Raw genomic sequence first — 18,022 nt, 5'->3', positions numbered from 1 at the left:
TCCAGCTTTGGCAGTTGGGAGTTCTTTCAGTTGGTACTTGTGTCCCTTTGACATACTTCCATCATTTTATTTTTTGAGCACTTTCTTATTTTCTGACATTATAAGATGCTCCAGGCTCATCTTGTATATTCTCTGCCATAGCCCTAGAATTAGCTGTTTCTCCATTAAAAATTCATGCGGAACGTGGTGAGAGCCTTTCAGATGTTATTTTCAAACTAATGTAGGGTCATATAAGCCTTAGTTCCATTTCCCCTGAATCTCCAAAGGCCCAAGTTGGTGAAGGCCATATAGGGACCCATGGAAATAGAAAATACCAAAGAAAGTCTGTTGACCTCTGCCTTCAGGTAGGGCAGTACCTAGTCATGTGTTCATCCAACAAATGTATTTAAAATAAATGTAATACAATTTCACTTGAAAAATCATTCTGGTATTTAACAGCTTTCAGGGTCATTTTCCAGTTTCTCCCAGTTTGTTGCTTCCTTAGTCCCAAGAGCTTTCATAACAAATCTTGAGGCTATACCTTGGTATGCATGATTGTTTCAGTTGCAGTTTAAGTATTTACTAAGCTGTGTGCCTAGCACAGTGATGGGTACTTGAAAAAGAATAAAATCAATTGTGGATTAAATGCTAAATAGTATGGCAGAGTTTATAAATACTGTTGAATTTTAAGGAATGGTTGAAGAAAGGCTGCCTAAGGGGAATCCTTATGAAATGAGACAGATTTATAGAGAGAAGGAAGGCCTCAAAGAACAAAGATATAGGAGGAGGAACAGAGTGAACTCATGAGGCACTGAATGGCTTTAAGGAGAATGACATTTCCCCTTGTTAACAAAGATAAGCAGTCAATATTCAACTTGCCAAGGAGTCATAGTAACTCAGGTGTGAATTCAACACTTTCCTTCCTCCCAGAAATGTTTTCTGAGTACCTAAAATATGTCAAGCTCTATGCTAGGTGACTTGCAATTGTTTATTAAGTGTTTCCTGAGGGAAACAATGGAGAAAGAAAGAGACAGACAGACATGCCCTCCCTCAGCTTACAACACAGCAATGTGACAAGAGAAAGGTCTGAAACCAGAGAAATTATGAGCTGGGTGGAGGGTGTATTATGAAAACATGGAAAATACTACAACATATGAAGAGTTATGGCAAACTCTAAGATTTCAAGTCTTGATTCCTCTTTACATCATACACAAAATTAAATTCCAGGTAGGTTAAAGGCTTGAATATAAAAAATAAAACGGTAACATAGTATGAAAATTTAGATGAATATTTGAATAATTGCAAGCAGGGAAACCACGAGCCAGTCAGTAAACCCGAAAGCCATAATGAAAAAAAGATTAGATTATAATTTAAAAAAATAAAAATAAATATGTCCAAAGACACTGTAAATAAAGCCAAATGGACTTCCCCGGCGGTCCAGCGGTTAAGACCCCGTGCTTCTGCTGCAGTGGGTGCGTGTACAAGCCCTGGTCGGGGAACCAATATCCCGCATGCCGCGCTGTGCGGCAAAAAAAAAAAAAAAAAAAAGATCCGAGTTAAAAAGCACAAATTTGGTGAAAATTCTTGTAATACATATGACATATTCCTAATACTCAAAGAACACCTTCAAATTGCTGGGAAAAAGACAAATGCAGGATAAAAATGGACAAAGGATATGGGTCTGCAATTTCAGAAAAGGAAATGTAAATGGCCAGTAAACATGAAAAGATACTAAGTTATCAGCTGTTAAGTAAAATGCAAATTAAAATAATATTTTTTACCCATCAGATTGATAAAATAGTAAGATTGATAGCAAGAGCAGCAAGATGAAAATGGAGAGGACAATGATACTCTCATATATTGTTGGTAGGAATGTGGAAGAGTAATACAGTATTTGTTAAAAAATGTGTGTGTCCTTTGATTTAGCAGTCCTGCTTCTGGAAATCTACAGAAGTGAAAACTCCTATAATATTGGGATATGTGCTCAAAGATGCTTATTGCTGCATTGTTTCCAAAGGCAAAACACTGGAAATAATGTGATTTTCTATCAAATAGGAGAATGGGTGAATAATCTCGTACATTTGTATTATGGAAAAATATGCAGCAATTAATACGAAAAGGTTAGCAATACATGCACATACCTGGAGAAATGTCCATTAGTTAAGCCAGAAAAGATTTCAGCATCATGATTGATAGGAGGTTGTGGGGGTGGTGGGGGGAATGGAAGAGAGAGGAAGGAAAATACCTGTGTCTATGAGTATGTGTGTATTTTTTTTAAGAATACAGAGAAAAATGAAGAAGGATTTGTATCAAATTGTTTTTTTAATTAGTTAATTTATTTGGCTGTGTCGGGTCTTAGTTGCGGCGCGTGGTTTCTTTGTTGTGGCGCGCGGGCTTCTCTCTAGTTGTGGCGTGCGGGTTTTCTCTTCTCTAGCTGTGGTGCACGGGCTCCAGGGCCCATGGGCTCTGTAGTTGTGGTGCACGGGTTCCAGAGGGCGTGGGCCCCGTAGTTTGCGGCACGCAGGCTCTCTCGTTGAGGCGCGCGAGCTCAGTAGTTGTGTCGCGTGGGCTTAGTTGCCCTGGGGCATGTGGGATCTTAGTTCCCTGACCAGGGATCAAACCCGCGTCTCCTGCATTGTAAGGCGGATTCTTTACCACTGGACCACCAGGGAAGTCCCGAGAAATTTTTAACAAAGGAAATTTTACTAAAGAAGTTAAAAAAAAAAATCAGGATCGGTCACTGTGTGAATTTGCAAATGGGCCAATTTCAGCCTCTGAATGATTTCCCTCTTTTTCTTAGTTAAGTAGACATCTACTACAAGTCGGGGTGAACTGAATTGAGAGAACCTCTTTTCTGCATTTGGAAATACCCCATCTCGTTGAGGCAATTTCCTTTGCAACTAAGGACTAGGCAGTGACACCCAGTGACACCCTCCTCAAAGTCCAGGGAACTGGGAGGAACATTTTCTGGCTGTGACAGTGATTGCAGAAAAACTGAACTCTGGGATGTTAGTGGCAGCGTTGTGATGGTGTCCAGTGCCCCGTGTCAGTAACACAGCTGTTCGGTTTTTCAACCAAGAACCTTGATTGAGGCAATCCCGTGTATTAAACTCCTCTGAGAGGCCAGAAATCTTGTCTAGTTCTTTCCTATCTGATGACTCCCCAGAGTTATACAGTCCTTAAAAGTAGTAAATGCTCAGTTAATGACTGCTGATGGGCCAACTCTCAGCTGCCCCAGTCTCCACCTTCTCACCAGAAGTGAGATGGTGGGGGTAGGGGTGGTGATCCACATTCTTCTTCGCAAAGAGGGCGCAGCAGTCTCGCCTCATTCCAAAAGCACAAAGAAGTAGGGAGACTCCTGGGGCCATCAGCTCAAAGATGTGAAGGCCAGTGAATACTATTTTATTTATTTATTTATTTTCTGTACGCGGGCCTCTCATTGTTGTGGGCTCTCCCGTTGCGGAACACAGGCTCCAGACGCGCAGGCTCAGCAGCCATGGCTCACGGGCCCAGCCACTCCGTGGCATGTAGGATCTTCCCGGACCGGGGCACGAACCCATGTCCCCTGCATCGGCAGGCGGACTCTCAACCACTGCGCCATCAGGGAAGCCCCAGTGAATACTATTTTAAAAGTCACATTACATCCAACAGTGGAAAAGCTCTTTGAAATTTATGAGTGAAAAGGTAGAAAAGTACTACTTAACTTTCACCGAAGAGTGTAAGGGAAAGAAAGGGAGTGATACATTCATTTGCACTTCTCTTAGGCATTTAAAACATTGTACTGACGATTGTATGTACAGGCCTACAGTCTGGGACAACCTGAAAACTCTCTGAGGGCAGAGACCATATCTCTGTCCCCTGTGTCTCTTCCACTGCCTCACCCAGCGCTTTGAGTTGGCCAGACTCATGGTCCTAGTTCCATCGTGTTTTTCTCTTCCAGTGATCTCTTCCAAGGGGGCCAGATGTCCCTTGCTGAACTACATGTGACTTTCTTTTGTGTCAGAAAAAATGGAGGTTAGGTTGCCACAGCCCAGAGTTACTTGATAGTCTCATTGTTGAATCTATTTATAGCACAGGGCTTTCAAATGCCAATAAATTACTCGGCTGTTGATTCACATCTTCAGTATAACTATTTTTATACACTGGTTATAATTTTTTTTTAATGGAAAGCGCTTTAAGTAGAAGCTGTATTGTATCACTGTGATTTTCCTGTAAGTAAAGTACTTTCCAATCAATCATTCTTGGAATAATGGAATAGTTCTCATTGATACAACATGATGGCTTTAACCTTTTACTGAAAATTATTTTTGTGCCAAAAGGGGTGATGACATAATTCATCTTTCTTCAGTAAAAATACCCACGTGGCTACTATTCATTGCCTTCTCACAATAATTGCCTCTTAAGGAAGAGCCGCTCTTAGAGAATGGATGTAGCATTCTGAAATTCCTGCTCTCCTGAGGGCCTGCACACTCCTGGGTCCTGAGGGGTTCTGGCCTGTGGGACGCGGGAGGCAGATGGATTAACAGTGAAGTGGAAGGAGCAAAACACCCTATGGAGTACCTGAGCCCTCTGGTGGGGGCCTGGGGGAGGGCGAGGCACCCTGCAGGGCTGGTGGCGTAGGGATGGCACTCATCAGCAGCGGCTGAGAGGACCCCAAGGGGAGAGTCTGAGAGGCGGGTGCTCCTAAGGACAGCACCGAGAGCTGGCGTGTGCGGTGGGGGAGGCAGTGTGGCCCTGGGGAGGCGGGCTGCTCATTTCCCTTCTCCCTTGCAGACCATCCTCTCTGTCTAGCTGCTCGCACTCCCTGCTCCCTCCCACTGCCCCTTGCCTGCCTGAGCCCTTGACTATGACCCTGGTCTGCTCTCTCACTGAACTTAGCAGCACATGTCCCAGTCTCTCAGGGGTCTGCTCTCTGACGAGAGAGGGGAGCACAGTGATAAACCTCTTGGAGCTGGCAGGCAATGCCTGAAATGGCTGCAGGTGCCACCCCAGCAGAGCATACCTACAAGTCCAGGTGGTCCGCAAGGGCTCTTCTGGCTGAGGTTCTGCTCAGGGTCATCCTCTCTGCTGGGCACTGTGTAGGTTATCGCCTTTGTTCCCTAAGAACCCTGTGGAGGTCGGTGTAGCTGGGGCTGCAGTGTCTGGTCATACAAGGTGGCTCTGCACGAGGGTGCCCCGGTGACGGGGTGACTGTGGGTCTGCAGGCTGTGCTCAGCTCCCCAAGCTACACCTATTCAGAGAGGCGCCTTCTAATTTGCACAAAGTGCCATGGAGGTTGGCAGCAAGCCTGGGGGATCCTTATTTTAAAACTGAGGAAACTAGGATTTAAGGAGGTTAAGTAACTTGCCCAAGGTAAGACTAAATGTGGTAAATGGCAGTCAAGATTGTACCAAGGACATCTGTGTGGAAATCTAGCAATAGAGCAGGTGGAGAAGCTATTTTGGGAGAGAGATTGGGCTTTGGGCTACTGCTCAATTTTTCCTATTTCCCCATGGGAAGGGCTTATGTTTTCTATAGCGATGAAGAATTACAGGGATGAGGGTGAAGACCGTGAATCTTTAATGATGTTCTTCTGTATGGGATCCCGTTTCCCTCTGTGTGCTTGGGGCAGGAGCAGAGAAGAGAATGGGAACCAGAGTTGCCTTGGGCAGGTGTGGGGGAAGAGGGAAGGTACAAAGGGAGTAAAGATTTCAGGAAAGAATAACCAGATGGGGCTTCCCTGGTGGTGCAGTGGATAAGACTTTGCCTGCCAATGCAGGGGACACGGGTTTGATCCCTGGCCCGAGACGATCCCACATGCCGTGGAGCAACTAAGCCCGTGTGCCACAATTACTGAGCCTGTGCTCTAGAGCCCGCGAGCCACAACTACTGAGCCTGTGTGCCACAACTACTGAGCCCGTGTGCCACAACTACTGAGCCCACGTGCCACAACTACTGAGCCCATGTGCCTAGAGCCCGTGCACTGCAAAACAAAGAGCAGCCCCCACTCGCAGCAACTAGAGAAAGCCTGCACGCAGCAAAGACCCAACACAGCCAAAAAATTAAAAAAAAAATTTATATAAAAAGAAGAATAACCAGATGAATAACTGGAGAGTCTAACCCGGGTAAAAAAGGAAGAGAGGTCGGGGGGGGGGTCAACAGGTCAGAAGAAAATGGAGGGCACTAAGGAAAGTGAGAACACAAGTGTAGGAGAAGAGGTGAGAGAGCTGGTTGTGGTCAGAGTAGGATGTGAGGTTTATTCCCACAGGACTGAAGCTGTGCCAGGTATTAACCATTTCCTGGGAGTCGTCATGGGAATGGGAGGCTGGAGTGGAGGTGAAGAGTCCCTGGAGGTGGGGGCATCTAGGAACTGTGAGTCTTGGTGATGGTTCATCCTCACGGTACTCAAGTCGTCCTGTGATGGTAGCATTGGGGGGAGGTGTGGAGAGAGAAATGGTTATGTAGATGCCAGGCTTAGATAAACAGAGAATGACCAGGAAAGGAAGTTGAGGCTTTATAACTGAATTGTATGAGCCATGAAGATGCAGGAATCTCTTCAGGAGGGTAGAGGAGGGATGGCTGGAAGCTGCAAGAATGTGCTTTGGGATCAGGAGCCGCTTTCACCTATAAGGGCTGTGTGGGGAGGTGAGGAAGAGCTTACTTATGAGGAACAGGACAACCATAAGGTTTAGAGGGGAGAGAAGCACAGAGCAGTAAGGCACCCTCCTGGGCCCCCGTGTCTCTCTGATCCTCCTTCTTTGTCTCTGCCATGGTCTGTCTTCCTTCTCCCCCACCATCCACATTGGTATTCCCTCAGGTTCTGTCCTTCACCCACTGCCCTTCTCATTTCCCCTAATTTCCTGGGTGTGTCAAATACTGTGCTGTTATGGTTTTGACTGCTATGAATATGAGGAGTCCTAAGTCATTATCTTTAGCCCACACTCTCCTCTGTCTTGGGATTCGTGTATCTTAACTACCTGTGAGTCAGCTCGACCAGCTGCAGGTCTCTTGCAGGCAGTTCTAACTCAACATACCCGAATCGAACTGATAACTCTGGCTGAACATGGGCCTCTTCTTATCTTTTCAGTTTGTGGCAACTCCACCCTGAAAATCTGGGGGGTCTTCTGGATAATCACCAGTTGCCAAGTGCAAATTCTAAATATTTTGCTAATCTGTCCTCTCATTTCATCCCTACCTCATTGCCCTACTTCATGCTCACATCACCTCTAAAGGACTGCGTTAACTTCCTAACTAGTCTCTCTGTCCGCAGTCTGGCCCCTTCCACTCCATCCTCCATACTGCTGTAAATCAAGCCACCTTACTTCCATGCCCAGAGCCCTTTGATCATTTCTCATCTTTCTTAGGATAATATTTCAGCTCCTTAGCATGGCACATGAGGCGCTCCCGCCCACCTACCCAGTTTCATCTCTTACTTTTTCCTACTCACACATTGTAACCACGGGTCTTCATTCATTGAGATACCTCCCCTTGAACTCATCCTTAGACTAACTCCTACTCCTCTCCTAAGACTCAACTCAGTTATTAACTTAGCCATCATATATTTGCTGACTGGCACCATATTCAAAGCACTGTGTTTTCCCTGATCCCACGAGTCTGGGTTAGGTACCTTCCTAGATGCCCCTGCACTCCTCTGTGGTCTTCATCACGTCCACGCCCTCAGACTAGTGCAAGCCCAGGCTCGCTGCTGAAATAACAGCCTGACTGAATCCAGGACTATCAGGAGGCTGGGTGCTGAGTGATCAGGTGAGAAGCACAGGTGTCCCAAGAATGCCCTGTAGGAGGGATGATAGTGAGACAGACTTGTGAAAGTCCTAGTTTGCCAAATTCCAGTTGATAGAAAAGTGGGTGAATTGTAAGGCATGATGGGTATTAATTGTGGCTGGGGAAAAAAAAACAACAACAAACGCCATGTGGTGAAAATCCCCAAGGTAAGAACTTGTCAGGCGCCTACAACAGAAACCCAGATGATTTTGCAAGAATGATGTCATCGTGAGGCTTCATTTGTTAGGAATCCGTACCCACGCTGGATGATTCATCACCCAAACTGCCAAGGGACCCTAACAGTTAAAGTCCTTGCATTCCTCCCTGATTTGTTAACACATTCCATCTGACAAGTAGATAACCACTTTCCTTTCTTTTCAAAACCTCTCCCTACACAAAGCTGTTCAAAGCCTACACTGTGGACCTGAATTCCTCAGCCAGGCTCATGGTTTTAGAGGCCAGGGAAAAGGCAAATGGGATGAATGAAATATGACTAAATCCCAAGTCAATGTGCTATTTCTTCTTCATAAAAAAGAATATTGCAAGGGGCTCAGGAAAGGGACAGCGATCTGTGTAAACCCACCAGGCTCCCTGCTACCTGCCAACCCCGTGCAGGCAGGGCCGCTGACGTGGCTTGCCCTCAGGCTAACTTGGTGGCAATTTCTGCTTTGCTCCTGCTTCCAAGTTCTAAGAATGGGGCTTCTGCCTCTTTCCCGTTGGCAGGAGGTTGAGGCATGAACACCTGGTGGGGCCTGGGAGAGGAAAAGTCATTCTTTGTCCTTAAAGGCCTAATCACAGACGGGCCGGAGACATGGATCTTGGGGAAGAAGCACCGAGGGAACACACACCTGGAATTAAATCCCACCTTCTTCCCTTTTAACTGTGTCATCTTTTGAGAATGGTAAACTACAGTGAAGCCCCTCTGTACACAGCTGGGAAAAATGTTTTTCTCAAGTGGGAACATGTTTTCTCCCCTGGGACAATGCAGTAAGTGGTGTGGAGTTAAACAGGCCTGACTTTAAGCCCTGATTTCACCACTTAGGCAAGTGACTCAGCCTCTTGTGTGACCTCTCTTGTGACTATTTATCTGTAATATGGAATATTACAGGAACCTACCTCATAGGGGGTAGATACTGAATTGGATAATGTATGTGAAAAGGCCTAGCACAGTGCCTGGAGCAGAGCAGGTGCTCAACAAAGGTGGGGGAGACTCGATGGTACCATCTTAGAGGCCCCTTAACTTGCTAACTTTTTTGGAAATAAAAGCCCATGATCTAAGTCAGAGGGTTCTAAGGAACAAAGAGGGTCATGATCCTGCGGATCCCAGGGCCAGGGGTTTATGCTGTGCCTGGCTTCATGTTCCCAGCTCCAAGTAGAAGAGGGCATTAGGAATGCTCTCATAGTCTGGAAAGGCAGAGAAGATAGAAGTATGTCCTGTAGCTCTTAATTACAAGGAAGCCAGGTTCTAGAGAGTTCTAGCAGTGGCCATCTGTATGTGCTGGGGGTCTCTGAAATCCATTTCTCTGTGAGGGCAGGGGAGATACTTTCTGAGAACTTTAAAGAGTTTGTGAGCAGGGTATTAAAGAAATGTGAAATGAAGAGTATAAAGGTCATTGCAAGACTGGGGAACCTGATAAATCTCACGCTTTCATTTGGGTGAGGGAACAGAGAACAGTGAGTGAGGGTTTGGGGAGAGGCCTAGAGCTGGGAAGGGCTGGAGGACAGCATGGGAAGGAAGTGACCTGCTGGCGGGGAAAGCTATGCCTCTACCTGTGCTGCTGCTTTGATGGAGGACCCTGCTTTCCATCACAGTCAGCCAGCCACTGGGCAGAGGGCTCCTGCCAGGGAGAGGAGGTGGTGGCAGAGCCCGGAGGATGGCAGGCAGGCTGAACAGATGGTGCGGGGACAATGTGACTTGAGAGGACACTCCTCTAGTCATGCTGGAACCTGGAGTCAGGGCTTCTATGGTTAGTGATGGGCATGGGCCACCCTGTCCACCTTCTCCGTGTGACTGACCTCACCACTCACTCCAAATGTGAGGAGAAAGAGAAAGGCCCGGCCTAGAGCCTGCAGTCCATCCAGGGCATGCACTCTCGGGGCTGAAAATTCATTCTTGTGTGTGTGGGAGTACCGCAGTATGTAAACAGATACACACACACACACACAGAATATGAATGAATATCTGTGGTATTACATTTCATGGAAGAAGAGGACAATTAGGAAAAAAATCTCTTAAAAGTCTCCTTGAGGTGGGTGGGTGGGTGGTGATTAATGAAAAAACGGTGTTTGAGAAACACCACCAAAGTAGGGCCTCTTGCCGCAAAGAACTGCCAGTGGCCCAGTCAGGGTCTTCCGGTGCATTAAGAAGCCCTAACCAGCAGCCTCCAAATTGCAAGGCTCGCTAGGCAGGTGTTGGTAGCTCCCTGCCTTCTTTCCACTGAGCCAGAAATTCCTACATCTCCCAGCCAGTTCCCTTCCTGTTTACTTCAATCTACAGTCTCCATGGCCACCAGTGAGCCGTAGGCAAGCCCCAAGCCCTGGAGCCAGGACTTTAACCAGGAGATTAGAGCTAGCGTGGCCTGGCCTATCTTGCCGAGGCAGGAAAGGGCAAAGGTTCTCTCCTGGGCAGACAAAACTGAGTAGTCCGTCTGATAAACATATCACGAGATACGAAGCTGCTTATACAAGAGCCCCATTTCACAGCTTAAATCTGAATATTTCTGTCTTCTCTTATCAGCGCATATTTACATCATAAGGATGAGATCATATCCTTTCCAACTTCAACCTTCCAGCCTTCCCTAACCAGATCAGTTTAGGGCAACACGATGGACAGTGAGAATCCAGTTTTCTAATCATTATTGTGTAAGTGCTGCTGATTTTTATTCTAAATAAATCTGTAGGGAACATAGACTACTCGTTATGTCATAAATGTCCATGACTTTGGCTTCAACTATTAGCCACCTTAATTTATTACATTTAAATTTCAATTATTTGGCTGAGATAGTCTTTTAAAATACTCTGACTAAAAGAAAGCAAATATTTTCTGCCTTAATATATTTCAAATGATCACTATTTCATATCGATCCGAAACCACATGTAGCAAAGTTTTGATGTGATTTTTGTCTTTTAAACAGCCATAATGTTTTCCTTGGCTCTACAATTTATTAGCAATTTGACTTTTTAAAAAAACAGCTTGATTGAGATATAATTCACATGCCAAATAATCCGCCCATTTAAAGTATACAGTTCAGTGCTCTTTAGTATATTCACAAGGTTGAGCAACCATCACCACAGTCCAATTTTAGGAAATTTCATCCCCCCTAAAAGAAACCTCGGACCCATTAACAGTCACTCCTCATTCCTCCCCACTCCCCCCAGGCCTAGGAACCACTAATCTACTTTCTGTCTCTACAGATTTGTTAAATAGGCACACATTTTGAGCAAAATCATTTCCTATTCTAATTCCATAATTAACCAACAGCTTATTTTCCCATAATTAACCAATAATTTAATCATAATTAACCAATTAGATTCTTATTGAATCTCTTGATTTTAGCTGCCACTTTGTGTGAAAAGTGAAGTTGATGTTGGCCTAGTGGGAACTGTTTTCTGTGTTACTAAAACTGCATTCCCAATAAGCACTAAGGCAACAGATTTAGCTTCCTTCCTGCCCAGATATGTTCACTTAACAGTCTGTAAAGCTTTAAAGTTAAGTTACAAATGCACCAGGAGCTTGGTGTTTAAAGAATTCCTATGGTGAAGTTGTTTGTAAAGCCTAACCTCTGAGGGAAAATCCACCCACATTCTTCTCAAGCACAGACACATTAACTGGTCTGTTTTAAAATCTCAGTTTCTATAGATTTGGTTTGCTCGAGGGATTTTCTTTTTGGGCCTCTCTGCAATGACTAGTATGTGGCAATGAACACTCGCTTCCTTGCTGAAGGTCATGACTCCCTTGCACAGGGCTGAAATGGGTAGTTTCAGTACAGACCCTTTCACTGCTAGTGTGTGACAAGTTCTGGGCACGAGAGTACAGTGCCCACATACACAGTCCATCCTTACTCACCATCACTAAGCTTTCCATAGAAAATAGCATGTCTGAAAATGAATACATCTTCCTAGCCCCTTGTAGCCACCAGTCAGGCAATCGTTTTCCTCTCTTAGCACCAAATAAGTTGGTGGGCTGAAATGGCAGAATCTTAGACACATCCACTGAGGTGATGAATCGGTCATTATATAGACAAAAAGGTGGATCTGGCCAAAGGAATGATAAATACAGGCCTTTCTCCAACTCTCTGCCCTGACATAATGCTCAGACTACCAGAATCCTGTCTGCAGAATGACATGACTTTCACTTTTCACATTTTGTAGTACTTTCTGGTTTACAGAGCATATTTGTAGATGTGACTCACTTTGAATCTCATTACAATTCTGTGAGGTAGGTAAGGGTGGGTCTTTCATTTTCCAGATGAGAAACCAAGTGTAAGAACTTGCTCAAGGTCAAATGGCTAGGTGGCAGAACCGGGATGTCTCAGTGGAAGGCCAGTCTCTCTTAAAGCGGTCCCCCAGAGAGGCCATACATGTACTCCAACTTTGCTCAAAAACTTCTGGAAACTTGTTCTTCGGAATGCCTTAAAAATCAGTAGCACATCTTTGAATATCCTCAATGAAGGCAATATTTCATCTTCTAAGTCAGTGGTTCTCAAACTAGATTGTACCTCAATATTGCCTGGAGGGCTTGTTAAATGCACATTGCTGGGCTCCACCCCCAAAGTTTCTGATCCATTAAATCTGGGGTGGGGCCCAGGATTTGTGTTTCTAAAGAGTTCCAAGGTGATCTTGATGTTACTGGTCCCTGGCCACACTTTGAGAACCACTATCCTAAGAAATTTATTTCTGGAAAGAGTGAATCATTTAAAACCATCTAGTGATTAAGGTGGGGGGATCAAGCTAGGAAATTCCACCAGTGGCCAAAACAATGGGTGACTATCAAGAACAACACTGGCTTTGGGGGAAATCTGCATAAAGGGCTCCAAAAAGGTTCTGAATAATGGCAGTTGATCAGACTAATCCCTTTGGATGCATGCTCAAGAATGCTTCTCCTGAGTGTTTCGGAACACCTTGTGCAGTCGTACATGTCTGAGATGTTCATTATCAACCTTTTGTTTTGCAGCCTTAGAAAAACAAAAGAAACCATGTAGGTGACATCCACATCACAGAGAATCAATATTAAGGAAGGATTAATAGCTATTTACAGCAGCTGAACTAGTCAGACTGGTAGAGTGGGGTCCTTTCTATGCGGCAAACATGATGGGTGTAGAAGATGAGGGGAAAATTTTGACTCTTCCTACCCTGACTTTTCTGTTGAGATTAGAATGGAAAAAGTGAAGAGATCTAATTTTGGCTGCCAAAGATAAACATGCAACATTTTATGGGGAAAAAAATTCTAGCAGAAAAGAAAAATGAACTACATTAGGTACTTAAGCTGGGAGTCAATCCTTCATGTCACAGTAGGGAAAAAAGAGGTGGAGAACTACCTAAATATTGGTTCTAATTTTATTTTCAATTTTACATTACATTAAACTCTCCGTGTACTCCTTTAATTTATAGCAACTGCTGACACAAATTGGTGTGCCTTCTCTTCTTTGACATCAGTATTTGTCTTGAATTATGCATTTCCATCTGGAATGAGGTTTATGGGGCCAAAGCCTTCTTTCATTTAGATGGATGAAAACAGAGAGGGATCAATGGGGAGTTGAGTGCAGAGTCAAAGTAAGGTTGGGAGATACATGTTCAAGGCAGCATATTACTGCCCCAAAAGATTGTAAGGGGTATTAAAAAATGACTCTGGTCTTCCAATTTTCAACATATTGATTAAAATTCAACTCCTAAAGAATAAGAAAAACTCTACCAACCTTCATCCCAGAACTGCTAGATTTTTTATTTATTGGTACCCTACTAGTATTTAATAACAATTTGCAAGAGTACAGTGATCATAATAACTGCATCACCTTGATTTGATCTAAAATTGAATCAAAGGCAAAAGAAGTTGCCAGCCTGATGGCACGTTTCACCTATCCCAGCCTCGCCACCTGAATGTACATGGTTGAGGTGTTCTACCTCAGAGCTTAGCACCATGAACTGGTCTGGCTCCATTACTGGTGACAAATTCCTGGTCTAAGTCAGCCAGTGGTCCATACTGACAGGTCATTTGCTGGCTCCATCTGGGGCCCAACTCAGTGTCTCAGAGTCCATTCTCAGCTTCTGGTTTTTGATGGGTTCTGGGTTGGCCAGTCACACCAGTATTGAAATGGACATTCTGATGAAGCTGTTTTGAGCTAGTTTTATCCTATAAGCAATCCTCAGCCATTTCTGAAAACCCTCCATTTTTAATCTTTACCCATCACCCACTCCATCCCAAGAGTGGGAATTGGGAGTATACTGTGAAAGTCTTTGCTCTATACATCGCTTGATAGTTTAGAAAAGAGAATTTTATGTTTTAGTGATAATAATTTCATGTGAAAAATGTTCCTGAGTCAATATGGCCTCATGAAAGCAGCAGATCATGTTCTCTGGCTGAAAATGGCGATGCCCAGTAGCTATGTCATGATGTCACTTCCTCTCCAGCAGAGCCCTAGTTTGACAGTGGCCCGCCAGCCTGAAGAACCTGTGAGAGTCTATTGTCGGCCCTGCTCTAGCAACCTGGGAGTGGGTGGGCCAGGAGCCCAGGAGCCCAGCGGGCTGCCTCGGTGCCTCTTCAGGGGCAGGGCCAGCATGCGCTCAGCAGGCTAGCCACACAGAATGGCCTGTGGAGACTTAAGACTGGTTAAAAACCCCATTCTGCCCAAAATGTCTGTGGTGTATTAATTTATTCTATAATTTAAAGAATTCCATTATTAATGAAAGAGAAGTAGGATCCTGAGTATGAGCTAAAACTGGAATAAAAAAGGCCCATTCTTCAGGCGCTATTAATGGAAGCTTTGTATATAAATAACTTTATATATTGGTGAATAAATGGCACTTAAAACTAAAATGTCTGTTAGTGATTCACTGGGTTCTAAAGACTGCCCTTGCCTTCTGTGGTCAGCGATCTTTTTTCTTTGTGACTCCACTATTCTAGACAGAAAACAGTTAATCCAGTATGATTTAGTATCTCACGAAAGATTCCACTAAAACATTTTCTGCCAAATGTTCATCTTCTAACAGCTGCTTTTTTATTTCAGTGAGAGGTACTTGAAATAAGATCATTGTTCTCTGTGAAAACTGCATGCTAAATAATACAGAGCTACCAGATTATTAAACAGCAAAGGCGTCTGATAATATTAGCACCAACCCCAGGTCCCACTGCTGCTCATGCACAACATTTTGAGTAATCAGTCATTGCACAATATTATATTTATATCCTTTTTGCTTGAGCTGTTAGGCCACAAACTCAGCAGGCAGTTGCTGTTATAAAAGGGTTCTCTAGGTTATTTATAATGTTTCTGCTTCCTTACAGTTGCTGCTTCACTCTTGGGTCTTGGGCCAGGTCTACACTGTGAAGACGAAGGAAGGAACTGAGCAATTGTTCTGCTAATCTAACTGCTGAAAGCTGGTGGGGATGATTCACAGCACACTGTGTGTGCCTTGGCTGGAATACCTGGTATTTTTGTCTACACAACCCAAATTCATCACATACTGGCTGATTTGTCATTTCATCAGGGGGAGAGTGTGTAGTTTCGTGAAGGCTGTGTCTCCATCAGGAGTAAGCTAGTGTCTAGGGCACAGGTGGTAGGGCGAGATATCTGAACTAGCGCTATGTTGCAAAAGAGTTTCCTTCAAATGTTATTTACTTTACATGAAGGATAAGTTTCTGCTCCAGATGTTTCTCTGTTGCATAGATCAGTGCTTCCCCCAAATGGTGGCAGGCAGCCCGGCATGCCCAATAGAAGGGCACATAAGAATCATGAGGGTATTTCATTTCATTTTCTTTTTTGTAAATTACACAGGCATCTTCCTGTTCCACCTGCAGAGAATAACTGATGATGTGAACTGTTTCTAATGGCAGTAGGTCTTAGCTCTTAGGTGAGTCAGGGCTCAAAAAGATGCTGAAAACCATGGAGACTGATAGAATGAGCTATTTGTTTTGACTATGAAATAAGCATCTAACTTAGGCTTCCCCGCCAATTTTTTAAAAAAGGAAATGGACTGCCATTATGTCCTCTGAATTCTTTTATTTTGGTGGGGGTGCGGTGGGGTGTCTTCTGAATTCTTAAGAATTCTTAAAGCCACTTCTCCACATCCCTGTTGCCATGTTCCCAGTCCAGGCTGCCATAATCTCTCAGATCAACGTAACATCTTTTTTTTTTAACATCTTTATTGGAGTATAATTGCTTTACAATGGTGTGTTAGTTTCTGCTGTATAACAAAGTGAATCAGTTATACATATACATATGTCCCCATATCCCCTCCCTCTTGCGTCTCCCTATCCCACCCCTCTAGGTGGTCACAGAACACGGAGCTGATCTCCCTGTGCTATGTGGCTGCTTCCCACTAGCTATCTGTTTCAATGTAACAGTCTCTGGATGGTTCTTCCTGCCTCCAGTATTATGATCTCCAATTTATTCTTCACACAGCAGCCATGTTAATCTTTTATAAAGTATAGATCTGATCAAGTCTGTCCCTTGCTTAACCTCTTATCAGTGGCTCCCCACTGCCCGCAGGAGAAAGTGCAAATTCCCAGGAGTGGCAAACGAAGCCCTTCACGACCCATCCCTGTTCCAGCTGTACCTCATCCTTTCCCACTCTTCCTGTACTCTAAGCTCTTTCCAATCAGAACTAATTGAAAAGGCACAAACATGACCTGCTGTCTTGCCTCTGGCCTTTTCATGAGCTCCTGCCTCTGCCTGGGTTACTCTTCACTAAGGGGAAGACAGCCTTCAGCTCATCTCCTTCCGTGGCCCTCGAAGCAGGTCCGCTGGGCTCCTCGGGCCAGGTGGACCCCTCAGCTGCACTCCCATGGCACCTCGGGAGCATCCCTATCATGGCACTTCTCATTCTGTGTGGGCTACATACCCTTCTAGATGGAAGCTCTTTGGGGCCAGGGTCTGTCTTATCACACCAGCATGTCCCTACCACGCAGAAAATTCAGGTCAAGTGTGAAGAAGTGAGTGCACAGTGGGGTGCCCCTCACCCCTTTTGCCATAATTTTCCACAGGAGTCTTTTCCATTTCTTAAAGAACTGTTTTCAGTTCTAGAGGGCACTTTTGCTTCATCAGCCCTGGAACTACAAGAATAAAGTGCCAGGCAGCCCCAGGATCCTGACTATGAAGAAACCCTATTTAGGCTTCTCTCTCTAGTAGTTTTTTTAAAAAAAATACATTTATACATTTATTTATTTTTGGCTGCATTGGGTCTTCATTGCTGTGCGCGGGCTTTCTCTGGTTGCAGCGAGTGGGAGCTACTCTTTGTTGCAGTGCACAGGCTTCTCATTGTGGTGGCTTCTCTTGTTGTAGAGCACAGGCTCTTAGGTGCGCGGGTGTCAGTAGTTGTGGCATGCGGGCTCAGTAGTTGCGGCACGCGGGCTCAGTAGTTGTGGCTCACGGGCTCAGTAGTTGCGGCTCATGGGCTCTAGAGCACAGGCTCAGTAGTTGTGGTGCATGGGCTTAGTTGCTCCACAGCATGTGGGATCTTCCCAGACCAGGGCTCGAACCCTTGTCTGCACTGGCAGGTGGATTCTTAACCATTGCGCCACCAGGGAAGCCCCTCTAGTAATTTTAAAAGATATAAGATAGGGAAAACAGAAGGTCTAAGATATACCTTATAGGGGTTCCAGAAGGAGAGGATTGAGAAAATAGAAGAGAGGTAGTAATAAAAGAGAGAATCGTTAAGGATTTTTCAGAATTGATGAAAAACAAATACTGAGATTCAAGAGGAACAAAGAATCATGAGCAGTATAAATAAGAATAAATTCAGATCTGAATTCACTGCAGTAAAACTTCAGAATGGCAAAGATCAAGAGAAATTCTTACAAAATATTACTATTCTTCTGTCCAAATGTGTTTCTAATTACATTCCCACATGCTAAACCTGAAAGTTGAAGTCTCAGTAAAGAGGATTTTCCTAACTGGGAACAGGACAGTCATAGGGAAGTCATCTAGCAAATGTAACCATGATCTTTCTTTTCCCAGTTTTGGTTTGTTTTGACCAAGGATGGAAAAGGATATAAAACTTCCTGGTTTTTTTTTTTTGCCATACGCGGGCCTCTCACTGCCGTGGCCTCTCCCGTTACGGAGCACAGGCT

The 18,022-nt window shown here is 44.5% G+C and overlaps 2 protein-coding genes across 4 annotated transcripts in view; one reads left to right on the top strand and one right to left on the bottom strand.

Annotated features, from left to right (window-relative positions):
- The window catches only part of RBKS (ribokinase), a 77,931-nt gene that overhangs the window by 4,995 nt on the left and 54,914 nt on the right, over window positions 1-18,022 (bottom strand). The gene's annotated exons all lie outside the window — the stretch shown is intronic.
- The window catches only part of MRPL33 (mitochondrial ribosomal protein L33), a 30,717-nt gene that overhangs the window by 11,947 nt on the left and 748 nt on the right, over window positions 1-18,022 (top strand). Inside the window, exon 5 of the mRNA XM_022574185.3 lies at window positions 15,239-15,382. Coding sequence (XP_022429893.1) covers window positions 15,239-15,281 — 43 coding nt within the window. The 3' untranslated portion in view covers window positions 15,282-15,382. The remainder of the gene's footprint in view (window positions 1-15,238; window positions 15,383-18,022) is intronic.

This window comes from Delphinapterus leucas, chromosome 13 (assembly GCF_059928025.1).
Source record: "Delphinapterus leucas isolate spDelLeu-1000000601 "Yukka" chromosome 13, BTC_Dleu_Yukka2, whole genome shotgun sequence".
Lineage (NCBI taxonomy): Eukaryota > Metazoa > Chordata > Mammalia > Artiodactyla > Monodontidae > Delphinapterus > Delphinapterus leucas.
Note: the sequence above shows the minus strand (reverse complement) of the source record. Positions and strands in the feature narration are given on the sequence as shown.